At 37.0% G+C, this 27,118-nt stretch overlaps 2 protein-coding genes across 2 annotated transcripts; both read left to right on the top strand.

Annotated features, from left to right (window-relative positions):
* Positions 1-1,054: 1,054 nt before the first annotated feature.
* Positions 1,055-21,371, top strand: LOC145781687 (short transient receptor potential channel 5-like). Its single transcript, XM_082593360.1, has 19 exons — positions 1,055-1,230; positions 5,230-5,347; positions 5,805-6,088; positions 7,958-8,348; positions 8,762-8,888; positions 10,511-10,586; positions 11,656-11,846; positions 12,395-12,513; positions 13,066-13,161; positions 13,518-13,735; positions 13,982-14,174; positions 16,187-16,378; positions 16,737-16,881; positions 18,036-18,157; positions 18,922-19,102; positions 19,432-19,437; positions 19,626-19,876; positions 20,215-20,330; positions 20,827-21,371. The coding sequence occupies exons 1-19, from the start codon at positions 1,055-1,057 to the stop codon at positions 20,948-20,950; spliced, it is 3,126 nt and encodes a 1,041-aa protein (XP_082449486.1). The 3' UTR covers positions 20,951-21,371.
* Positions 21,372-22,992: 1,621 nt separating this feature from the next.
* LOC145781915 (actin, muscle-type) lies at positions 22,993-26,982 on the top strand. Its single transcript, XM_082593611.1, has 6 exons — positions 22,993-23,068; positions 24,710-24,852; positions 25,071-25,395; positions 25,685-25,846; positions 26,068-26,259; positions 26,439-26,982. The coding sequence occupies exons 2-6, from the start codon at positions 24,721-24,723 to the stop codon at positions 26,762-26,764; spliced, it is 1,137 nt and encodes a 378-aa protein (XP_082449737.1). The 5' UTR covers positions 22,993-23,068; positions 24,710-24,720; the 3' UTR covers positions 26,765-26,982.
* The last annotated feature ends 136 nt before the right edge of the window (positions 26,983-27,118 follow it).

Here is a 27,118-nt window from a genome sequence, read left to right as displayed (position 1 = left end):
GTGGTGAAGGCTGTGTGAAATCGTTTATCCACGTAAATCCAGATTTCAAAGAATTTACGTTGTACTGCTGGGTAGCGGGATTTGGAAACACGGTTTTGAAAGCACTTCCTTTTCACATACATCTGCCTTTCGTCTATTATTATCCAACTATTTACTCACACTCGATAAGTTTTATCCTTTGTCGTATCCAGGCTTACGCCGGGTGGATTATTTAGGTTAAGATGACGGAAAGGCAAGGTCAAGGAAGCCAATCTTCATAACCACTTTCAGGTATGCCTGTGTACTGCTAAAGACACAGTCGCGTGCTCTTGAGCGGTGTCGACCCGGCGCCTTTTTGGGCGTCAGGTCAGGGCTCTCACCATTTTGTTAGTCAGCCAACATTTTTGGGTAAACAAGATTTTCATTGCTGATAAGTCTTGTTCATCGTATAACTGTCTAGTTGAACGAAAAACGTAAATAAATTATTTATTATTTTGATTTCATAGAATATTGTGAGAAGTTACGCAAAAACGTTTTTGACGCAGTTAAATGGTGGGAGTAGGCAGTGGTTTAATGATGAAGTCATTAAAGTTATCCCAATTGTCGGCAATTTATCCTAGCCTACTGTAACACGAAAGAAAATGCTCCCTTCCAAACTATTGTTCGACACTTTGCAGCTTTACGTTACGGTTGCAATATTCAAATCACCATAATTTCTCGCACACTTGCGACCATCTAGTTACAGTAGCACACAATTTAGGAAGCTCTGACTAGCTTAACGGCTGAGTCCATTTTTCTTCATTGTAATTAAGTTATTTGAATTGGTTGTTGGTGCACAATCGCAGATAGTTATTGCGCAGGTGATAGGTGAGTGAATAAGATGTTGGTGTGAATGAAATTGGCCATCAAAATATTTGGGTGTGGAAATCAACTGTTTTGGTCCAATTTCAACATCCATACCAAGGTATTCTTGACCCATGCTTAATGAAAACTTGGTTTTTGTGAAGCGTAAAAATGCACTAAAACACAAAGACGTTTCATTGGCTAAATGCAAACTATGACGCTTGATCGTAAAATGGCAAGAGTTCGTGCAATGGATTCAAACCCGTACGGAACGATGGCAAGACTAAACCAAACGTCAAGGTATCAAAGCATCACATCAATTAAATCTGTCAATAACCTTCTTTCAAACATGAAAACTAAAGACGGTGATGCAAATATTACAACTAAAGAAGAACGGAAGTATCTAAAGTAAGTGATTTGACATGGAGTGTGTAGCTAAATACAGTAAACCCTTCAGACGTGCTCACATCAGAAAAATAACACTGGTCTACAAATTTCAACTTTTTTTTTCAGGTTTGGGTTTTGACAACTGATTTTGGCTAATTTTGGGGCGCTGAATCCGAAAATGAACTCAGATTTTCTCTATCACATCAAGTTTTCTTTCTATCGTTGCCATTATTTTGTAAAATTGACCAATTTTTGCCCTTTTTAGTGCAGTAAAATGTCAAATATAATTATTTTCTGACAGCTATAAACTTTCAAACATAGAGATATTTTTACACTAAATTCATAAATTGGTTCAGATTTCCTCTAAAATAAAAAAAATTCCTGTTATGATAATCGTAATAGGACATAGTAGAGATTGGTAGCGTTGAGTTTTTCCATGCTGGCTTGAACTCCCTGTCTTGGCTTCTCAGGCGTTATCTGTGGGTCAGCTGCTATCTCTGTGCACTGTGCAGATGGAATATCGTAGGAAGACAGCTGGTGGGAGTAGATTTGACTTAGTAATAAATTCTTGCTTAGTAAGGAAGATTTATTTAGAAGTTTCATAAAGCACATGTACATTGTACAGACCAACATCAGAGTTCAAGGTAAAAAGTGGTTTGTAGAAGGAAAAGGTATTTTCATACTTTATAAGTTTGAGTTCAAGTCGGTTAGAGTTTTTGGTATAGTGGTGTTTCTGTGGAAAAACTTGCTCTTAGAAAACTACTAACAAAGAAAGGTTATATTTGATCTCAAGCTATGTCTGCTTCCAGCAAAAGAAGAAAATGTTGTAATGATCCGGATATATTTTGTTACATTTGTGGATACTTCATGTTGAAGTCTCAACAATGCAATATTACCACGTTTGTAAAAAGGGCATATCTTGCTTACTTTAAAGTCAAGTTGGGGGACCAGGACAAAAGCTGGGCTTCTTCGATCATAAAGTGTGCAAGACCTGAGTTGAATGTCTGAGAAGTTGGTCGCAAGGAAAAGGTTCACAAATGAAATTTGGAATACCCATGATTTGGCGAGAGCAACGAAATCATTTTGACGATTGTTATTTTTGTCTTGTTGGTGTGAAAGGGTATAACAAAAAGAGTAAACATCGTTTGAAATATCCAAATCTGGATTCGGCATTGCGCCCAGTTCCTCACAGTGATGAAAAGCCACTGCCAGTATTTACATCACTTCCAGAACTACACGAAGAGGCTATTTCTTCTTCATAAGCATCGTTTAGTGAAGGAGAAAGTGAAATTTTTCAACCAGCACCCGAGGATCTGTCAGACAAGCCTTCCCAGTTTAATCAGATGGAATTAAATGATTTAGTGAGAGATTTGTAGTTGCCTAAGCAATCTGCGGAGTTATTGGCATCAAGGCTACAGGAAAGGAAACTTCTCAAAGCTGGTACAAGCGTGACATTTTATCGCAAACGAGAAGAACTGGAGACAAAAATATCATACGTGATCAGTTAGTTGATATCAAAAAGATTCTCTTGCCTCCTCTTCACATCAAACTTGGTCTCATGAAACAATATGTAAAAGCTTTGGATCATGAAGGAGAGTGTTTTAAGTATATATGTTATGCTTTTCCTGGTCTCAGTGAAGAGAACAAAAGAGCTGGGATTTTCAATGGACCACAAATCAGGCAATTGTTAAAGGATAAAAATTTTGTGAAATCAATGTTGCCATTCGAGGCTAGAGCTTGGAATGCTTTCGGTGCTGTTGTGAGAAATTTTTTGGGAAACAGAAAAGCAGAAAATTATAAAGATCTCTTAAGGGAGCTACTGCTTAGTTTTGAAGATTTGAGATGCAGGATGAGCATCAAAGTTCACTATTTGAAGAGCCATGCGGATGAGTTTCCAGAAAACCTTGGGAAAGTTAGTGAAGAACAAGGTGAACGTTTCCACCAGGATATTAAAATTATGGAGGAACGTTATCAAGGTCGGTGGGATTGTCATATGATGGCCAACTATTGCTGGAGTTTTAAAAGAGAAATTCCAGATGCTGCTCATAAAAGAAAGTCTCTCAAAAGAGCATTTTTAAGCTTATAAGTGAAGAATTCATATTTTATGAAAGCTCTTTTTTGACTGTTTCTGAACTCGCCATGCCCAAGTCCCTTTATTTTGGCACTTTGCTATTTCTGTGTGTGTCTTCAGAATTTCTGCACTCCATTGGAATGTCTGTGTGCATATTGTGTGAACTGTAGGCTATAATTCAGACAATACCTTGTCACTGTCCTATCGACATGTTCGTCAGCATAATGTAGCGTTTGATGTTATTATGGTTGCTCTTTTGCATGCCTATTTTTTATTCCAAGGCATGAAATTTTAATAAAGACAACGCAAATTTGTGTGAATATAATATAGAATGCTTGTTTGCTAATTAAAGCTAGATTATTGCAGGTAAAACAGTGTTTATTGCATCAGAATTCCTTGTTTTGACAACAGAAGGGGGGCAAAAATTGATTTTTTTTCAAAAATTAGGGATATTTCATATCTCAAAAACGTGATGTGATAGAGAAAATCTGAGTTCATTTTCGGATTCAGCACCCCAAAATTAGCTAAAATGAGTTGTCAAAACCCAAACCTGAAATTTTGTGTAGACCAGTGTAATCATAGGCTACCTAATAGGGTGTACCATTTTTCAAAAAGTTTTTAGAAATTATTGCGGCTATGTATTACGGGTTTCCACTTTTGTTAAAAAGTATTTTGGTAGAGTTTCAGAATTTTCCCGCCAAAACTGTGGTTCTGCCGCCATTTTGAAAAAATGGCGTCCAGATAGGATATTATGAAAGTCTACAGCTTTAAACTGGCGCAATGTGATCATATAATATGTCGATTACGGGGTTTTTGGGGTCGCAGAACTCGAATTTGAAGTTAAAAACACTCTACGGCAACAATTTTGCAAAGTGAATTTTGACATAGGCTATAGATGTGACCACACTGTTTTGGACCGCAGATTTACATGAAAAGAGCATCTTATTGTCATTTTAACCTTGAAATGCATGTAGGCTATGCATAAACTTTTCTAGTCGGTGTGATTATATCAATCAGTATGAGGGAAAAATTAACATGTACTTTCTTGTGTACTTTCACATCCGATGAAAATCTACTAACTAGTCCACAGTATAGCCTATAGCCTGTACTTAGTTACTAACCTACCTGCTTATTAACTAATGGACGGCAACAGAGTACCCCATGGCAGACCAAAAAGTTCGAAAAAGCCGAAGTGAACTCTCCCAACTGGGTAAATGCTTTACTTCTACACGACGAAGATCATCATTAGCTCAGTGACTCGAAGAGTAGCTAGTGATCGTACGCAAGTTACAAGATTCCGATCAGTAATAAATGGCACTGAATGAGACGGCCGGTGAAGCACACCACTCACTGGCACAAAAACCAAAAAGAAAGTTCTTCCTCATTGGGAACACTAGCGAAAGACTAGGTGTTCCAAAGCTTCCTAAAAGCTCTGACGTTCTTGCTAGGCTGTTGTTCCTCAGAGACGAAAGTCACAGAACGATCAGCCAATCCATCGTGATTGCAAGGGAGGAAATTCCCCTGATATGGAAACATCATTTTGGCGTGGGTTAGGTATTTGGCAAGAAAAATGAGAAACAATCTGGAAAAGAGAAGTAATCGTGAAAGGTTATTGTTAAAAATGCGGATATAGACCGGCATCTGAAGAATTTGTATGAAACTTGGTATCTAGAACTTGATTCCAGGCGTGAGAGGAATAATAGTGATTCATTTACAAAAACGTTTGCGTGATATGGAAGAAAAGCTCAAGGATCCTCTGAATATATGTAAGACTACTTCGCGATCAATTCTCATGCATTCCGGTATTATTGACTGGGAGACAGATTTGGAACATCTGAAAAATCAGCTCCAGAGAGATCAAGTAGGCTAGGTTGCGCATTGGGAAGAGATGCTCTGTAGAAGAGACGGGACTGAGCTAGAGAAAAATGACACAGTGCATCTGGTGAAAGGAAACAGAAAGAGGATGTTGCTGACAATCTGAAAACCGTGAAGTTGGACTTAAGTGCAGATGAAGAAACAGAAAGTGACAGTGACAACTGGAAAACTCCTGAATGGAAAAGAAAATGGGTATTACGTCGCCTAGCCTATACCTTTAACATCTGATCGACTTGGATGAGCTATCGGCAAAGAACAATGTTCGCTATGTGGCTCAAGCGTCCGGCATGCAAGTCGAAGATACTAATATCAGTCACAGCAGCTCATAGACTGGCTAATAAGACTATAGGTCCTCTCACTCCCAAATTAATTATCAGAGATGAGTTCCAGGCCCCTGATTTGGCAATAATTCACTGGGCCGGTAAGATTCTGAAAATGAGAGGAAATGTTTCATCAGAACAGTGCTGTGTATATGTATCTGGCGTTAGTTTTGATGATGAAGGTAATGCAGAAATGAAAGCTTCTGGGGGTGCATGAGACCAGACGGCACCAGATCATCTCAGGAACAGGCCGTTATAAAATTGGTGGAAGACTGGAGAGAGAAAGGTGTCATTGATGGAGGTATTTGATACGACTGCCGTCAATTCAGGGAAGTGGCAAGGTACTTGTAGGCTACATTGCTGGAGGCAACAATTGGGAAAGCAATTTGGAACTTACTGATCAAGAGTGGCAACAAATGCCAGTATCAGAATGGAAAAATTTCAGTGATTATAAGAAACTAAGCAAATTCGTTTTGAACGTAAGGATGGTCAACGATATTGCGGAACGCGGGATTAAGCTAATCACTGATTTTTTGACAGGTGTTCTGACGAAAGCCACCGGCAAGCTCTCTTGCTTGCCATGCAAAGGCACAGTTCTCAAATTACAAAAAAGGTACCTTAGCCAAACTCAATTGTTAAAGAAATTCGTCAAAAATTCAGTGAATTGAGTGCTTGCATAACTCTGGTAGGCTATTGTGTTGATGAAATACTGGGAATTGAAATCAATCAGGACTGAAAGCATAAGGAATAGCATGCAGAAGAAACAGGGATGGATCGTGTTTGAGAGTGATTAACTCAATTTGTTTGTAGCCTAAATGAATCGTGTTGTTATTTCAACAGTTTGACAATATTTCAGGAATGCTCATTCTGGGGTGAGGTATTCTTGGTCAGGTTGTGTCCATGTCTGCAAAATTTCACCATAAATTTCAAGTGGTAAAATTTCACTTTGCAAAATTGTTGTCGTAGAGCACTTTTGACTTCAGATTCGTGTTCTGCGACCCCAAAGACCCCGTAATCGACATATTATATGATCACATTATGCCAGTTTAAGGCTGCAGATTTTCATAATATCTTATCTGGACGCCATTTTTTCAAAATGGCGGCAGAACCACAGTTTTGGCGGGAAAATTCTGAAACTCTACCAAAATACTTTTTAACAAAAGTGGAAACCCGTAATACATAGCCGCAATAATTTCTAAAAACTTTTTGCAAATTGGTACACCCTACTACCTAATTGCCTTCGTCCGACATTAGGATATAGCCTACATTACAATCGGCATAATTAGATATCTTTCTATTATAATTAAATAAATAGGAGCTGATGTCTCACAACCTCTATTCTGATTCCTCGATGTTATTGAGGATGAAAAGTTATAGGCTACAAGGATCCTTCATTTAGAATGCATCCGAACAATTTAACATAGCAATTCAACAAAATCAGTCAGGTTTGGAAACTTGTATAACTTATTGATAAAGATTTCCCCACCGTAAATGCGGCTTCTTCAGTGTCGCATTCAAATAGAATCTTATTCAATGATTCAATTACGGTGGCGGTGACGAAACCTTTATTAATAAATTGTACAAGTTTCAAAACCTGACTGATTTTGTCTACTTATTGTATTTATATTCGCTGACATCTTTGTTTCGTCTCCCGGGTTTCGTCCAATACTTTTGCTGACACCTGACAGCTTCATGACGTTCCAATTAACTTGGCTTAGTTTTTTTTTTGCTTTAAATAAAGTCGATTTTTTTTCTTGACGGAAACAAAGTACTGCTGAAAAATTATTGTTCTTTTGTTGTTTTGGTTTAATATTGTATAATTTGAATAATGCCATTCAAGCAATTTCTTTGTTGCCAATCGTCTGCAGATGATGTAGCCTAGCATAATTACCTCTTTCCCAAAATTGAAGCGGTACCGGATCCAGAAGGGAACAGGGCCGGATTTAGCTGATGGATGTCCGGGGCACTGTTAGATCGGGGGGCCTCCTTGGAAAAAATTTTTTCGCGCCGTTGGCACGAAAGACCACCTCTACGTCTACAGTAGCATTAATCCAGCACTGCACAGCATTTTGCAGACACTTCAAAGACTGAAAGAAAAAAAACACAAAATCGCATTTTTCCACGTCGGGGGGCCCTTCAAAAGGGGGGCCCGGAGCACCTGCACCCTCTGCCTCCCTAAATCCGGGCTTGGGTGGGAAGGGAGCAGTTGCCTTTCCCTAAAATACAGAAAAATAACTTTATTCACGGCGTGCTTGCAAGGTCGGATTAATGTAAACACAACATCTTTGTGTTTTGTTCAAACCGACTCCCATAAAGCTGCTTGCTGGATTCGTCCCTGCGTGGAGGTGTAGGCCTAATATCTAATCAACCAAGTTTTTCTCTTTTTTATAATAAATAAAGCCCCTCAAATTGTAAGATTTTTTTTTTTTCATTACCAATTGTTGATCTGCTCGTTCATTATTGACTTGAATTGACGTCACAGAGCTGTTGAAGCTGGAGATCTTATTCAAGTAGAAGACATTCTATCCACAGCTGCATCGAATTTTTTGTACAGTAATGAAATTATACAACATAGCAAGCAAAACCACGTACAAGATTTAGGAGAAGGATCTCATGGTTCAACATCACCAGGACACGATTCAAAATTTACGCCATGGAGAAAAGCATCAACCACTGCTTCACCTGCAGTGTCACTGACTGAAGAGTTTCCAGTGCCAAGTCCGGACCGCAATAAACACTCTCGGCATTTCGTTTCTACTAAGCCAAGATCAAAATTTAACAAAAACTGCCGAGACCAATGGAGAAGATCGGCTTTATTTATAGCAATGATTCATAATAACATGGAAATGATGGATTTGCTTTTACGCCACAAGGTAAACAAAAGATTTAACATGAAATTACAACAATCATTCTCGTTGTAACACAAGTTTAATTTTCCACTCCGTGCGTAATATGCCCAGGGAGCTATTGCCAACAGCATTCGCAACACACATTTTTGATATATTTGATATACCGTAGTCTACTTTTGCTGGTGCCTGATGACCCACATAAGGGGCCAAGAGTATATTTCCCTTGCGTCCTCCTAATTATTCTGAACTACAGTAATAAAGAGAAATCGAACTTAGCTCATTGTATTTGATCTAATACTTGTCTACTGAATATGAAAATTAACATTTTTAAAACCTATGGCGTCTTGATTTTACACAAAAGGGTTAGTCACCGGGTAGATTTGTGGGTAGGCTAATGTATGTTTACAACTTCATTTTCATAACTTTAAGCTGTTAAGGTTGATGTCAAGGAATGTTTATACCACGCCATTGACTTTGGCTATCACGCTGTTGTTGATTTATTCATGAAATATGATCTCGATACGTCACAAATGATTACAGAAGATGATTCTTTTTACTTCCCAGGTAAAATATTGCACGCATACAGTAGCTTGTATTTTTCGTAAGTAGTTAATCATTGGGAAAAAGAAGCACTTTTTTCTTTTCTACAACATATTTGCCTGCAGATGCCGGAAGGTTTGCATTTTCATCAGGATTAGGCTATTATTCATTTCTTCTGCCATCAAAAGTTGTGATGATCACATGTGATGAACGGCAATAAGTGAATGTAGTAAGCCAGGCTACACTTTAAATCGGTTGCTGATTAAGCAAAGTGAGCCCAACCTCCTCGTCTATAAGTTTATGGAATGTGATTGATTGAACGAGCAAAGCAAGCGAGACGGTTTCGTAAATAAGAAATAAGGTGTTTTTTCTCGTTTTGTTTTGGAGGCACACGAACGACCAAATGTCCTTCCTGAATCCGACACTTTGCGGCCACATAGCTAGATTTCCTGCCTGCAGTTAAACACCATTTTAATATGAAATGAAAAATTGGTGACAATTTGGTTGACAATCTTCCCTTTAAAAGTTTTGTCCAATTTGTCTCCAACCACACCTTAAAAATTCGAGTCAGCCAGTTTTAAATTTGGGCTTGTGGCACGTTTAGATTGTTTGCCAATATTAGCCTTATGACCTACAGGCAGGCGCGGATTTATGGGGCCGGGCCCCCCCCGAAATTTTGTGAAAAATTGTATGTTTCTGCGTCAAATGGTTTGATATGCTTCTAAACAGCTGATATTAGTCCCTCGGCATCACAATTGATGAAAATGGTTGTTTTAATGTCTATTTTCTAGCATATCGTATATGTCGTAGTATCATTGTTCATATCTGTTTAGCTTTTTCTTTCTTTTTAATTGATTTTCAAATTTTCTGGCCCCCCCCCCCGAAAAAAACTCTTAGATTCGCGCCTGCCTACAGGCTAAGTACAAGAAACTTGAAGTAGCTGAAAGCATTAATTAAATACTTTAACTGTGATAATAGCATCCTAAATAGAAGAGTCTCTTATTTTTGTCGCCTTTGGGCTTGATAATCAGGATGTGAAGTCATCAAGTGATGCAATGACTCAACGTTGAACGATGAAAATTTTGACAGCTGTTCAACCTGTTGCTAAGCTTTGCAAAACAAGGCTACAGATCACAGAACATTTACATTTAAAGCATACAGCTTCCCAGTTTGATTACTAACAAACAACCACAAGTAAACAAAGCTTGTCTACTGACATTACCACTTAGCCTATTATCAAATTTATTTGATAGGATTGCTATTATTATTCAACGATAGAGTGTCCAAAACATTTTTTGGCTATAGCCCCCTGTATTTTTTAGAACCCAGAACCCATTATAATAGGGCTCGTGATGTAGGCCCTAAACGAAAACACTTTTTGTTCATGTTCAGGAAAAGGTGTCTTTTCTTCTGAGAGAGCCACCTATCTATTTTAAATGTATTTTTTCAGATGCTTTTCAAAAAGGGTTGGATATTTGTTTTGTACTGGGCAAAACTTGTTCTTTCAATTGCCATGCATGTCATCCTCATGGCTTTACGTAAGAAAGAGCACAAGCAGTTAATTAATAACGTATTTGGTTTCACCCAGCTTTTGATTTAAATGAATCAAACGTCATGGATTTATGTAAGCTATTTTTTAAATGCAGGCTTGACTCCATTACAGTTGGCTGCCCACAAAAATGATTACGTGATGCTTAAAATTTTGTACGCCCACGGATTCAGGTGAGAGGAGTGATCACTTCTTTGATTCTTTGTTTTGTGTAAAATCTGTAATTTATATTAGTCCATGCGCCTGGTAGGACTACGTCTTAGTAGGCACCCACCTCTCGACTCAGGTAGCCCTTTTTTGGTTTCATTATTTTGCAGCAGCGAACACCATTCAGGCATTTGATACCCAATAAGTTCTGTCGCGAGAACAGGCTATACCACCAGACAAACAGCAGCTTTTGTTTTCTTGGAGAGGCCGCCAAACCTCCTCTGGGTTCTTTTCTTTCGCCGACTCCTTCAATGGTTCACTAACATGTGTAATAATACTTATATGTCCTCTCCCCGAAGTGTTTTGTTGGCTACACCCTGTATACTGTCTGAATAAGCCTATAAGTACACTATACATTCGGTGACGTCCAAAAATCCATTTGTTCCTAATAATGGTTCCCAGTATTGTTTCCTCTTATTAATGACCGATCAGGAGTTAGACTGAACTTCTACTGTCACCTTCTGAAGCGATTGTTTGTAGTCAATCCGGCGCATATTAATCAAAGTTTGTTTATCCTTTTATTCAAATAAGAATAGGCTACTGTAGTCTACTGAGGAAGCCACACTTGTATGGTGAAAGCTTTGTAATAAATTAATAACTTTGAATTTTCCAACTTAGTGTGATATTCTACTTTTTTCATTTATTGAGTTTACACTTTTTTTCCATCAAGAACAAGTCAAATTAATGTGATGGGTTAACACTTCCAGAATAATTGAATGACTTTCAATACCTGCTGGAATCAAATCTGAAGTAACTTACCAGATAGATATCCGATAGAAATTACCCTCTATTATCGATAAAAACGGCTTAGATATGTTTGCTTAGACGGAACAGGAAATTGATATTCGATTTGAAATATGTTTGCTTGCAGCCTGTGTGGAGATGGCCTTACCTTACAATAACCTACACTATAAATGAGCCACTGAATTCCAGCAGTGTAGGCCTAATGTACAACCTAAGGCATGAGTTTTCACATTTTTACCGCGCTAAACCTAACAATTAGTCAACGTTTTTCTGCTGTTACTATTTCACTAGAATTTCTTCCGAATGCATAAAGCGGGAAGTTTCAAAAGGCTTCAATTTCTTTAACGATGTTGGACTTTCAAACGTATCTCGTCATTTGCTTCTTGAACAAGTTTGGAGCCGATCAAGCCAGCAAATCTTACTTTACAAAGCAGTAGCAAGCCCAGCTTACCTTGTGATGACCTTTCTTGAAAATCTAGAAAGTAAGAAGTCCTGCATTGTTTTGACTTGTGGGTGGAAGATTTTTAAAAGTTTTTTTCGTCGTCTTCAACATATAATTTAGCGAGTTTCTACAGCATAGTTTACTATTTATATGCTTGTCAAGCAGGTTCAAGACTGGTGACATTTTTTTGCAAAGAGACAAAAAATCGATCCGTTTCAATTTACAACTTTTACCACTCAGGCTACGTGAATGTGTGTAAGAATACTCGAGCGAAAATATGCTTGAAAAGAATTGTACAAGCCCATTGTAAGACGTGTTACAAATCATTTCTGTAAAGACAGCAGCGATTAATGATGAGTTTTAAGGTTGGTTTTTGAGAGCGATCTCCAAAAACTTTAAATGTTTGGATTTGGGCGTGCCGTTTGAACATGGCTGGTTAGCCTACCTCGTGAGAAAACAAATTTCGAGATTTCTGTGAGATTGCCTTGAATTCTTGATCTTTTGATTGTAAGTGGCATGCGGCACAGTAGACTTTGCGTGGACCCAAAAGTTTATTTTGAATTCAATCAAATACATCATATTTTGCAGATGATGCGGAACACAATTGGGATTTCTTGGAAACTCTTTTTTGCTTGTATGAAAATTTGAAGAGGAAAGCCTCCGACGAGCCCACGATGCGATCCTTGTACATGCCACTGGCTGATCAAGTGAGCTTTTCTACATCTTATTTTTGTCAATAATGTGCACCAACCTGTGTAATTTAATAATATTTTATTACGAGTTTTCTTTATGTCAATATAACGCCGATAAGTGCATATCCTTGACGACAGTTAGTTTAATTGTTTTCTTTCCACAAAAGTAAAGATTCAATTGACTGACAAAAGCAGCGGTTAAGAACTATGTGGCATGAATTTGTGATGCGATACTGATTAGCCCATTTTCATGGGTGTAACACATGTCTATCGTTGTCAATTCTTGCTACACTCGACTACCGAGAAATACAATTTAACTCCTGTCGTGTTATGAATGTTTGCCGCTCGTCTGATGTACGTACCGCATAACGTTTTTAAAACTCATTTATATCGTTGATGGGGCTGCTTTATAAAGGTAGATTTTATAAAGCAGCTGAATAGGCTCCTTTTCAAAGGCAGCATGATTTTAACAAAGGTTTTACGTTTGAATTGAAAATGTTGGCTTTAAAAGTTGTCTGAAAGTTTTTCAAGTTACTTGCACATTTTTACTCTGTACTCCATCAACAGATAGAGGAGTTTGCTTGTGATCTCTTAAGTGAAGTCCGTTGCCCCACTGACCTTGCCGATTTGCTTCGATTTGATCCACCAGGACAACCGCGCTCGGTGAGATTAAGTTTGATCAGAAGTCAGTCAATTTTAAAATTTTCTTGCTGGTGACAAAGCTTCTTTGCAAATAAGTTTCTGAGTCACGATACAGTATAGATAAGTTTTCGTCTATCAAAGGTTTATAAAGTTTGTTTTTGCAGTGATAAAACTTCAACGTAGGCCTACACCACACAATAGTTTTAGGCTACTCACATAAACAGGTAGGTTTGGTTTGGGTTTTTAACGTAGCCTAAGTCATGATGTGGTTGGATGTTTTGTTTAAGTTGCATTATGAAAAAAACACAGCTCAAGAAGTAAGCTTGAAGTGTGACAACCAACTATAGAGCAATTCCTTTCACGTTTGGTATATGCAGATAAGTCAGCGCGCGCACCTCACTCCAGTCCAACGCGCTGTGCAGGTTCGAATGAAACGCTTTGTTGCACATCCTAACAGTCAACTCGCTATCTCTACCCTGCGACTTGGAACAATATTTCAATCTGAACACGGCTGGCACACATTGAAAACTCGAACACTTTTGGCATGCGTGTACCCATTTCTTTGCATCGCGTTTTGTATTGCTCCAGAATCAAAGTGAGTCTCTTTTCAAGCTTATAGTAAAACCGGTAGCCTACATTTTTGTGAATAGACTCCCACAAAAGAGTTTTATTGTACTCGGTTGAAGATTAATAACCTATACAAGTTTACGTTCAGTTGGAAAAGTTTTATTTTTTTTTTCTGAAAAAATTGTAAATAAAACATTGACTGACTAAGTCGAATAACCTATAATAATCTTATGCAAATTTTGAAGTTATCCAACACAAAGCCATGTCTTCGCAGGGCAGGCCGTCTTCTTCGAAATCCAATAGTTAACATAACTTGCCATGTGACTTCGAAACTCATTTTTCTTTTGCTTATGATACTGCGATTGATGCTACTCACTATGGTGTATGAATGCGACTGCCTCGGTATGCAAATAGACATCGTAGACTCCATTTTATTTTTATTTGTGATCGGTCGGATCTTACACGAGGTAAATGTGAAAACTATGTCTTGTTTATAAGTTAAACGCGTGATAGGCTATGTATTGGAGTAGGGTAGGCTATATGCTTTTAAGATTCTCACAACGCAACTTAGGCCACCGATGCAGCTACCTGATATATTGAGCCTTATGGATGATGGACGATTATGGTAAAGATAGTTGCTAAATATAGTTGACACTAGAAGCCCTGACCGGTGAGTTTTGGCGCTTCATCTTTTTGGCGTTCTTGCGATTTGCTTGGTCATACTCCTTGAGTTTTCTTAACTTTTGATAAAGTTTTAGTAGCTGTAATAATTTTTCACTAGAACTTTCGCAAACAGAGCATTTCACACATAAGCCCTGGCCCCTGGGTCAAAAATGACCGGTGCGTGATAAGAAGATTTCTAATGTTCGAACAAGGTTTGTTTCAATTCAATTCAATTCAATTCAATTCAATTTATTTTTCTTTGTCAGAATGCAAAAGAAATAATATTGTGAAAAAGAAATACAGTAACAAAACTAACAAAAGGAAAAGGTGGCAAAACCTTAATGGTTTAAGACGTGCATGAAAGGATCTAATATTGCGGTATATGCATCAATAAATATAGTTAAGCACGGCCACCAAACCTAATACTTTAAAATAAGTTGATGAATTAGTTAAGAATCAGTCGCCTCCTCGTTCCTGGAACAACTGGAGCGCCAATTCTTAAAGCAATGAGAACACGACTGAACCCAACATCACAAAAACAAACTAATATACACAGTTACACACACATATTGAAATTACGTAACGGACTATCAAAACAAGGACTATTTACAGATTTCATACAGATATAAAGTGTTCGCAGCAACGATATTAAGTAGCCTATATATTGCAGAACAAATACATAATATGGCAGCTCATTATCAAGATAAAATAGTTAAAAAAGCTTTGTTTTTTAAATTAATTTCCTGCGCATGTAAGAGCATAAGAAGCATGTATAACATGTTTGTATGTTTGTTTGTTTGTATGTTTAAGCATGTTTGTATAACTTGTACATCTTTGTATAGCTTTGTACGAATATCAATGTTTGAACTAAAATAAAGAAAAAACGGCAAAAAACACGTTTCATCTAGAAAACACGAAAAAATTATTGCCTGGTTGTTTCATATCAATGTTTGAACAAAAATAAAGAAAAAATGGTAAAAAACGCGTTTCTTACAACCGGTCAAAATTACCTCAATTGTCCTTATAGGTAGGGAAATATTTCAGGGCTTCTATTGTTAGTATTAATTATGTACTGTAGTTGGTATGTTGGGGTTTGTTTTAACATGGAATATTTAACATTATTTTGTGTTTGTTTGAAGGCCAAGTGACACAAAATGTAACCACAGTTTTCTTAAAACACGAAAACATTGTGTAGAAAAAGAACACAACTTAAACGTTTTCGATGTTTGTTGAGCTTTGATCTTGGTAATTTCTTTAAAAATCAAGACGAATTTAAAGGTAAATTTTCATCAGATTCTACTAAAAAGGCAAACTTGTCAAGCTGACCAGCACAGCAACTTTAGACAACAACATGTAAATAATTTAGGCTATTTGCATTCGGCCTGAAACCAATTCCATAACATATAAAAGACAACACAATCTTTGCTAAATTTTGTTAATTTTTTTTATGATTTTGACATTTATCATTGTTGTCTTAGGCGACTTCATTTATCCGCAATAATCAAACTTTACTGTGTTTAGGCCTATAAGTAATTTTGATTTTTTTTGTTTTTTGAACAGTCTAAACCAACGGTGGGCAATGATTTTGCAGCTCGCTGGTGTTTATGGTTTATCTGCAAGCGGCTCTTTCTTTGAACAACTGTGCCCACCCCTGGTCTAAACATTTTCTTCACACAATCTCAACAAATCTTCTCTTTCAAATATATTTTCATTACGTTTGACTGCTTGGTTTGGAATACATGTGTAGTTGTGTACCATATGCTATCAACCCTGTAGCGTACTATCTCAATTGATTGATAAGAAGTATTTCAACTAGGTTAAGAAGATTCGAGAGTCGTCTTTAAAGAAAGCTTTCTACAATGTGTGGATATTGAACGAAATAGCATCATCTGTTTTGTATATAATTGTCATAATATTAAAAATTTACGATCTTGCAAGATACAACCGCATATACACAGGAGAATGCACGAACAGAAACCATACCAATGATTACATGCTTAACGGAATTGTGAGTCTTGGTTTGACTTTTTAAATAACCAGGTAGAGTTAACGTGGAATGAGCACTATACACTATTTATGTTTGCTGACAATGCTTTGTATTTTATATTTATAGTAAGTAGGGTAAAACTTTCGTTACGTAAACCTTTTGTTGTTTTTTAACAACTCCATAAAAATCAGCTCACTATTAGGCCACTTTGCATATATGCAACATAGGACAATACTTTATTACTTTTAATAAATTTTTTTATTCCTGAAAAGAAACGCCTTCGTTATGTTGAAAGTACAATAAACGCAATAAAGTTCGATGTTGATCTAATTGAATTTCAGAACTGAAAGTTTTATATAACGCATTGCGCTTCTTGTAGGATTATCCTTTTGATCAATGTGATAGAGCGGGTTGGAAATACGCACAATCTCTTCCTGTCACCATATCAGAAGCTGCTTTGGCCATCATATACCTTCTTATACATGTTCGGGCTATGGAACTATTATACACTCACAGAACATTTGGTAATTTTTATATTGAATGTTTGGAGTTTAACTTTTGTACAATAATAAACAGTTTGTTTTTATATAGTGCTGTACCTATCACAGCTATGCATTGCTTCCAGCGCTGTAGGGCTACACAGCAGACAGCAACTTTTTTTTTATTCTGTTTTACCATTTCTACATAAAGTTGTCTTGTATTATAAGATACTGGACTGGCACATTATTGGAAAACGTCAAAAGTTTATTCAAACTTTTGAAACATATATCAGTACTCAGTAATACAGAGACAAATCTTGTACATGGGACGATAAAAGCGTAGCCTACCTTCACTGCTCCACTAAGCGCTAACGATTAGATGCTGGCTGCCAAATTTTGATTAATTATAACAGTTTTTAAACATCGGTCCCTTCACATCCGTGTAGGGGATCAAACCAGGGATATCTAGAAAAGGGGATATGAAGGCTTTTAATACGTCTGACAATAGAAGGGCTTCTGTTTATCGTAAATAATCTCTGTTTACCGTAAAATGACAATTACCACCGGTAGTAGTTCAATAACTCTTGTTATGTTAACCTGCATTGCGCTATTGGCATCAGGCCTGGATACTCACTGCATGCTCATGGTTGCTTGTTAATTCAACTACCCGTTTATTTGCTTTACATCTGGCCTACTGCAAAGACTTTGTTAGGAAAATCAGCTAACTGGTAACTTTTCAACTGTCTTTCCAAACAAGTGTTCTTTATATATGCTCTATGTAACATTTACTAACTGTCTTCTGTAGCTGACTGTACCAGCTACACAACAAAACTTTCTGCAATTGTGAAAAGAACTGCATGTTTTACGCTCTACGAACTACCGCCCTGGTAGTGTCATAAGAATAAGGCAATCGCTGTGAGCCTTCGCATCCCCTTCTTTAGATATCCCTGGATCAAACGCAGTAAAAAATATATTTAACTTCGAAGACATGCTTATTGCTTAATGATGCATTTGATGATACGTACAAAAGTTACATGCTGCGTATCTCTATTTAGTTGGCCACCTGACGCCTTGTGAAAATAAATTTTAAATAGGCCTACAGCCCAAAATTTTCGGGTCCAAGTTGCATTTGATCTATTTCTATCTGATGCTATGTGAAAACAAAAAAACAAAACAAATTGATGTACTTTATTTTTTAGGGCCTCTTCAACTTTCTGTTGACAGCATGTTTCTTGATACATTGCGATTTCTCACTATTTTTGCCGGGATATTCTTTGCATTTGCACTTGCGATGACTCAAGTTTACTGGGCATGGGGGCACGTGAGCAAAATCTTCTTATGTTGCATCATTGCTAAGTAACTTTTTTTTTTGTTTAATTAGTTGTTTATATGCCATTTTTTATTCTTAAGTTTCAAGTTCCCGTAGGGTTTAAGTTCCCGTAGGGTTAAAAGACGGACTTTACAATTGCATAGCCCTGCGCACTGCATATTCGAAAGAAATCCGTTCACACCAAGCTACGATTGAATAAAAGAATCGTCATTCTTGACATTACAACACAAATCTTTTAATCTTCACTGCTCCAGTGGCTATACCCTTAAAAAATGCACAAAAATATTTTTATGCTTGTCTGCTGCGCGGATGAATACATTGACGTTTTACCCACGCTTTGATTGCCCAGTTCAGAGTTTGGACGCCTTTTGTAAGCACGCGGCGGCAATTCAGCAATATTTGATTATTTGCTTGCCAGAAGGTAGCGACAAAGATTTACTTTCTCGCGTTTCATTTTGCTGATTAGAAATACGGTATCTATCATCCGAGAGCAACAAAGAATAATGTTATACGTAAACTTTCGCTCTTTCTGTAATGTCACGAATCAACTGATCTGCCACTGGAACTGCTTCATCTGCTGTACCATATTGTTAAAACGCGCGAAAAGAGATTGCTTTCCTAAAACAAATCTCAAAAACTGAGCTTCAAAAAATACCTAACATATATTTAATTTAATTTAACTATCTACATTTTTTATTGGTAGGCTACATTAATGCTGAAATTGCTATGACCATTTCCAGCCCAGGCGAATACAGACAGACAAAAATATCACTTTTTGTGAAGAAGAACAAAACGAGACCAACACCGACTGCTTACCTGTCTACTCTAGTATCTTCAATTCACTAATGGAGCAATACTGGACTTTGTATGGCTATGGCTGGAAAAAGGAACCACCGACAGCTACAGTGATACCGCCCGCAAACAAAAACATCACTGGTGGATATAAGGTTTGCTGTGATGTACAGTATGATAGGCTACTTTTTTAAGTGGAGTAGACACTGAGGCTTTTCAACACCTGTTTCGTTTCCTCGATGTTATTGAGAATAGAAAGTTTTACAAGGATTTTTTATTAAGAATGCAACCGAACGATTATAATTACTCTTCCTTTTAATGGAAAAAATGAGAAAACTTACATTTACATTGAAAATCCTTTTCTTAATATCGAGAAATGGGTATTGCTGCCAGCGTGTTTAATCTACACATGCCATGGGACACATGCAACTTTTGCCAGTAGTTTGGAACACCATTCGAAAATATTTACATAGTAATAAGTTTATGTGGGCGTAAGAATTTGTGCCATTCAACTTACTATGGATCTTTTGTGATTTTATTCGAACTTTTGTCTGAATTGCAGTAGCCTACGTTGTTTTGTGTCTTGATATGCAAGTCATGCAGTCAGATTTTTTGATAAATTAAAAAATGTAGATTTTACGGTTATAAATGGCTCTTTTACAGGGAGTCACAATGATCACTGGACACTTTCTGTCGATGATATTTCATGGATGGGCTGTTGTGGTCATGCTGAATGTTTTGGTGGCTATGATGTCACACTCTTTTGATCGCGTTCGGAATAATGCAGAGCTTGAATGGAAATTCCACAAGTCGGGATTGTGGCTGAAATTCATACGAAAAGAAATTTGTCTGAAACCACCTCCAATGAATCTGCTCCCGTCCACAAAAGACTTGCTAAATTTTTGGAAATTTCTCAAAGTAAATCGTTTAATCAATGAATCAGCTTTTTATAATTTTTAAATCAGCATGTAGGCAGTGGACACGAAGATTGGATTCTTTTCTTTCCCATTCGCTAATCAAAATTTTCAACCATTGGGCGTAACCCGACAGAACAAATGTTTCAAGCAGACAAATAGATTTTTAGTTTGCAAGAAAAAAAATGAAAACAACTAAAAAGGGTTTAGGCTAAAGTAAGCATGAATAGGTGTAGGGTGATTGCAAGAAACGCTTGATGAGATAAGACTTTGTATGAGCTAGTTGGTAAGTTAATATAGGCTACCTTGCAAAAGTTGGTAATCCAACAAAAACTGTTACAGAATGCAATAAGGAAACTTCGGTCTCCAACGCGTCATGACGTCAGTCAAAAACAAAAGTCAAAAGCGACCACCCTGGACTTGAAGTATCGACAAGCCATAACCAAAGTTACTCAAAAGTACATTACGCAGTTTACAACATTAGCTATTTCTACAGTATCGTATTTAATAGTTTTAAATTTGTTGCAATTCACGCCCAAGCAACACTGCTTTATTTAATCTTACTGTGCTTGTAAACTGAGAATCATTTATTCTTGTAGGTAACTGAATTGACAACGTACAAAGCTAAGCCAAAGTTGTGTTTTCGTTATTTTGTTTCTTCGTTTAAACCTCTCAATTTAACGATTCAGACGATTACTTTTTACATTTCCATCACCTGTATACAGTAGCCGAGTGGTGAGAACCTTTTTACAACTTACAAAAAGGTGCCGGTTCGACACCGCTCGAGCATAGAGCTATGTCTTCAGCAAGACGCATGACTGTATGCCTGAAGATGGACGCAAAGAATTGGCTTGCTTACTTTCTCGTCCATTTAATCTAAATATTCATCCACCGAGCGTAAGCCTGGATACGACCAAAAACCATCCCCAAACAATTTATATTGTTTCGTCACAGATACCTGCGCCGTCGTCTTCTTCCAGATTTTAACCACAGTGACATCATCCAGCCTGTGTTGGTTCGGTCTGACCTATCGCGACCAAGCAGCACTCTCGGATCAACTGAGGAAGCCGTGACTTGACCAAGCTTTTATGTTTCAGAAAACTTTATGCTGCCAAAAATAAAATGAAAACGGCATTTTCTCTAATGTAGAATCAAGAATTTCGTCTGTAGACGTTAAATTAATGTAGGCTACATCAGTAAAACGACTTATTTAAGATTGGGCAACGGGAAAAGCCTCAGTTTATTGACTTCCATTGTTCTTGTACCTGTATTAATTTATAGTAGATAGATAAACTTTGAAATTTAAATTCTAGTGGTTACTGAACCTTGTCGTGTATTTTCTGAAATAATCCTAACACGCTTTAAACAGCATCTTTTATGCAGCAACAGAACTCATCTTTTGAACCTCGTTACCATTTTTTTAGCACAGAATGTTATGTAGAAAGAAGTGTTTTTCCTGGCAATCAGCATAAAGCTGAGTACTGTATACCTACTTTCTGCACAGCAAACAATTGTTTTAGTGTTGTAGCCTAATAAAAAAAATCTGCATGATACATATTAGCATCCAAACAAGGAGTAGTAGCCTAAAATGAAACGGCATTGCCGCCTTCAGTCAATCATTGCCATATGAAGCCATATGCAGCTCCAGTTCCCATGGGCTACGTACAAGGCGGTTAGCTAATATAGTACGCAAGGTTTAGCTGTGTTTGGACCAGAAATCTCCAGAGTCATACCGGCAGCATTTTATCTATCCTGCCAGCTCAATTAGTTGAAAAAATTACGTCTATTAAAAACGTATGAAGACTATCAAGTTCCTTACAGTTACGTCATAAGTCTGCTATCAAGGAAGAGACAGACGAAGTGGTTCGACGTAAAATTAACCAACATAATGGACATTGGTCACTGTATAAACTTTCTAACTAAAAGTGAAATTAACTTATCACCCAACGTTAATATATCAACAGTCGTTGGTTTATTTGATCAAATTGCTAAGATACTTGGAACATGAGAGGCAGTTGCCCATACGATAGCAAGAAAGTTAGAATACTATAAAGTCGTGGAAACTGTCTTTCTCAACGGTTCAAAAACATTGCTTGCATTATTAGGCTTATGCGCAAATGTCCTCTCTTCATCTTTGTTGAAAAATTCCCGTAGCTCAGTAGGAGTGTTGCAAAATAAGAACGTAGCGATTTGCTACAATTTAAAATATTTTTACTTTTTCGAAATAGTTGAACAATTCAAAGAATCCAATAAGAAACTATTAGGAGGCCTTTCCTGATCTAATTGAAAAGCAAGAAAATGGTTTGTAGCCCAACTGCTTCAAACTTTGACAGAACATTTTTCCACAGCATTCCTTATTAAAAAAGGTTCAAAACATAGTAAGAATAAAAATGGAACTTATAGCCTTGGTGATTTTCCTGGACTTTAAAAAAGTTATAAAAGACCTAATTGATGTAACTACTCTATGACAGGTAGATGTATTAACAAAATCGACAGACTGCTTCTTAGTTTTATTGAACAATGGGTCAACGTCTACAGACGGTTAATTAGTGCTAAAAAAAAACTAATATAGCCTACTGGTTGGGGATGCGTTGTGATTGCGAGTTGCTTAATTTTCACACTTCATTATTTTACAACTTTGTCATCTTAATGAGAAAACATTTTTTTACAACATACTGCCATTTTATCTAATTTGGTCATTTCTGTCAGCTTTTAGCCATTTGTTAATCTTTGAGGCTATTTTTGTTTCAAAATGATCATTGTTATACTGCATTTGAATTAGTCACTTTTTAAATTTCAGATAACTTACACTACGTTTGAATTAAGAATAACTTTTTCAGATTTAAGCCTACAGAATCTGGATTAAGATTAGTTCTTTTGAATAGGAAACCCTATTTTGCAGTTGCTGTTCACATGTCACAGCAAATGGAATACGTCATTTTAAAGGAACATATCTAACTCACATGTGCAATAGCAATGCTTACAAATACTTCTCTTTAATTGCTCCGATGGAGAATCGGTTTCCTTATATGGGAACGAGTGCAGTGACAAGAGTACCGAAAGAGATTCCCTAATGATAGCAAGATAGGGACAGCCGTTAGAGCATATATAAATGATAGTAATTGGTCAAAATTATCTCAGTCAGCAACGACAGCTCCATAGCAACTTGTAGAAGAGTTCCCTGAACGACAAACAAGTAAGTCACTGGAGTTTAGGGAATGAGAAATTTTTATTTTATTAGGCCTAAATATAAAAAAATCAAGAGAAAATAAAAAATTACAAGTATTTTATAACCTCAGAAAATCAGTTGTCTTTAACGTTAAATTTTTACTTTTATGTTTTTTATTCATTTTTTTGGTACTGCGACTCACGGCAAAGAGTAAATGACAGTTACAACATTACCATCTACGTTTATCAAATTTTCAATTTCTTGAATAGGAAAAGGTAGGGCATATTTTGATATCATTATTAGACTACTACTGCACACGTTGCACGAAAGACTAGGCCAAAACAAAATAAACCGCATAAAATCAGACCTACTCTATAGAGGCCTATCTGCTTTTCTTTTACGCTGGATAAAATTTACAGGCTAGCGCATCATCACCAACGACAGAAACATTATTTGCACAATGAGGTGCGGAAATGATTGTAGTTTCCAGACGTAAATTTTATCACAAACTTATGTTTTCAATAACACTGAGTGAAACGGTATCTGATAGAGCGGTGATGGAGAATACACATTTGACTTGGCTTTTTGAAGTGACCTGTTGCGTACCCGAGAGTTATTGAAGAAATGCGACTGCGTAAAGCTCATTATTTTCGAAAAGATTGCTTAGTCAATCCGATTTGGGGAAAATTAATTGACGATTGCGAATTTTTAACTGAAGCATTTCTGGATAGTTTTTAAATTGCAAATTTGAAGCTAACGCCTTTGTTGATAAAATATACAAAAAATAATTAGGCGTATGCTTGGACTTATCTTTCACTCATTGCTTAATAAAAGAGTACGCTACTGAACAACATAACTATGACCAAATATGTTCAACCACACCATGAATGAGCATTGAGCATTGAGCATTGAGCAGCTGCCTCTATAGAATAAAGATATCGTTATCTGTTTGTTGTTTTTATCGCTCTACACACTTTGGTCGGCGTTTGAGATATTCCAGAGCTTATTCCCGAAAGAGACATCCGAGCAGCTGTTTTTATTATGACTTCATATGATTTGCGGTGCGGCCTGTCAAACTTCGTTCTGTTTTAGTACCACACCCTGAAGATGACTGCTGTACTGTATGTCTCAAAATGTGTGCGTAGCCTAATATGCGGAGTACAGTAAAAATTTTATTTTTAGAAATACCTATTCGTGTTGGAACGAATTTAAAAAATAGTACTAAAAAAGTGTATAGGCTACTCAATTCACAATGTCAAATTGTTACTTTGTGTTTTTGGACACCTGTCAAGAAAATCTTGAAAGCTAAAATTGAAGTGCCTTTGTGTGATTCTATAAACAAGAAAAACATTTGAAGAATTTGAAACCTATCTACTAAAGTAGTCTGCTGATTATAGGAAAGTGTAAAAATTTAAAATATAATAAAACAATAAAATGCATACCATCTTCTAAATACATTCTAGAAATTCAACAGATCGCAAGAAGGGTATAAAGGAAGTTCTAAACCTTTAAATCTATCTATGGACATTTAGATCACAAATAACCTAGATAACTTTTGCAAGCTAAACCGCTAAAGTTGCATAGGCTACATAACAGCGATAAATTAGTAACAAAAAGTAAACGTATTTTATAGAAAAAATTCCTTGTCATTGTAACCTTGTTTTATAGAAACACACAAAATGTCTGATGAAGAAGAAGAACAGACCGCGCTGGTATGCGACAACGGTTCAGGCCTTGTCAAGGCTGGCTTCGCTGGAGATGACGCGCCAAGAGCCGTTTTCCCATCAATTGTCGGTCGTCCCAGACATCAGGTCAGATCTCAAACTACTGGATTTCTATTTCGTAAATACTTGTTTTCTTCGTGTCGTATGCCATAAATTTTATTTTTTTAGTTTGGGCTTCTGACTTAAAATTTGACTTTGATTGAACAAAACAATGAACATGGAGTTTACAGAAGCTATTTTATTTAAAAACCGGTCATGTTTGGTTTTCAAAAATTACAAAATTATAAAAATATATTCTTCTTTAGGGTGTCATGGTCGGTATGGGCCAAAAAGATAGTTACGTAGGCGACGAAGCACAAAGCAAACGTGGTATCCTGACCCTTAAATACCCGATCGAACACGGTATCATCACTAACTGGGATGATATGGAGAAGATCTGGCATCACACCTTCTACAACGAGCTCCGAGTAGCTCCTGAAGAACATCCCGTCTTGTTGACAGAGGCTCCTCTTAACCCGAAAGCCAACCGAGAAAAGATGACGCAAATCATGTTTGAAACTTTCAATGTCCCAGCCATGTACGTTGCCATCCAAGCGGTGCTTTCTCTGTACGCTTCTGGTCGTACAACTGGTAAGATAATATCTCACAAAGAGCTGAGTTTTAATATATCACAAAAGTAGGTTAGATACAAACGACTTGTTTTAGGCTGAAACTAGTCGTTTATATCTGAAATTAAGATATAAACAACGCTCATGCTGCTAAAAGCGTAACTCCATTTATCATACTGCTTTAATACTTTGCTGAATGTATGAGGTAGTGAGTGTCAAATGAAAAAGGAACATTAAAATCACATAATTTTTCCAATAAAGCTATTGATGAAAAATTAAGACAATTTATCCATAATCTTACCTATCTGTAGGTATTGTGCTGGATTCCGGAGATGGTGTCTCACATAATGTTCCCATCTATGAGGGTTACGCACTCCCTCACGCCATCATGCGGTTGGATTTGGCTGGTCGAGATTTGACTGATTACTTGATGAAGATCCTCACTGAAAGAGGCTACTCTTTCGTCACCACAGGTTCGCCTCGTACTTTGAAAAGAAACAAAATTGAAAAAATGCCTATAAAATTACAGGATGACATTGAAATAATACGCAACGTGACTTGATTTGAAAAAAAGATGAAAACGTATGAAAAAAACTCTCTTTTCGCTGTATAGGCCTACTTGTGTTTCACACATGCAAAATAAAAACATTGTATTTTTTACCTCGATGTAATGCATCACACCTCTCCATTACAGCTGAACGAGAAATTGTTCGCGACATCAAAGAAAAGCTGTGCTACGTTGCTCTTGACTTCGAGCAGGAGATGGCCACCGCTGCCTCCAGCAGCTCCCTTGAAAAGAGCTACGAACTTCCTGACGGACAAGTCATCACAATCGGCAACGAAAGATTCCGTTGCCCGGAAACCATGTTCCAACCGTCCTTCATTGGTGAGAGATTTTTAGTCCAATTTTTCCAGGACACATCAATTGTTGAGAAAAAAAGTTTAACAAATATATAAGCCAAGAAAATAGACTTATGTTTAAACGCTAAAGTTTTGCAATATTGAACTTGACTGACTCTTTGTACTGTATTTTCTTTATTTTACTTTCATACTTTTAAATCTCAGGTATGGAATCCTCCGGTGTTCATGAGACTACTTACAACTCCATCATGAAGTGCGATATCGACATCCGTAAGGACTTGTACGCCAACAATGTCCTTTCTGGTGGTACCACCATGTATCCTGGAATTGCTGACAGGATGCAAAAAGAGATCACTGCTCTTGCTCCCAGCACTATGAAGATCAAGATTATTGCTCCTCCAGAAAGGAAATACTCTGTCTGGATCGGAGGTTCAATCCTTGCTTCTCTTTCCACTTTCCAACAGATGTGGATCACCAAACAAGAATACGACGAAGCCGGTCCATCCATTGTCCACAGAAAATGCTTTTAAAGTGTTTTTCGTTATATTTTTGCTCGAGTGCAGTCTTATATAGGGATATAATGAAAGTTTGCGTCAGTTGTGCAACTGTAGTGCTGTTGGTTCGGTTTAGATCATTTTGCTGGTAAGAAAGGTTGACATCTTGTTCTATTTATTTCACCTGCTTAAGGGTACAGTAAATGAACATGCATCATCGGTTGGGCGTAATAAAAAGATAATCGTGCACAGTCTGTAGTCCTGTTGGACATTCTTACATTTAAAAGCTATGCTTAACTGTAAGAAAAATTGGGATTTTATGTGGTGTAGTCAGATTTACCCTTTAGTAAAAACAAAAGCAAAGTTATCATAAGCTACATATTGTCAGTG

This window comes from Aplidium turbinatum, chromosome 13 (genome assembly GCF_918807975.1).
Source record: "Aplidium turbinatum chromosome 13, kaAplTurb1.1, whole genome shotgun sequence".
NCBI classification, from domain to species: Eukaryota; Metazoa; Chordata; class Ascidiacea; order Aplousobranchia; family Polyclinidae; genus Aplidium; species Aplidium turbinatum.
Note: the sequence above shows the minus strand (reverse complement) of the source record. Positions and strands in the feature narration are given on the sequence as shown.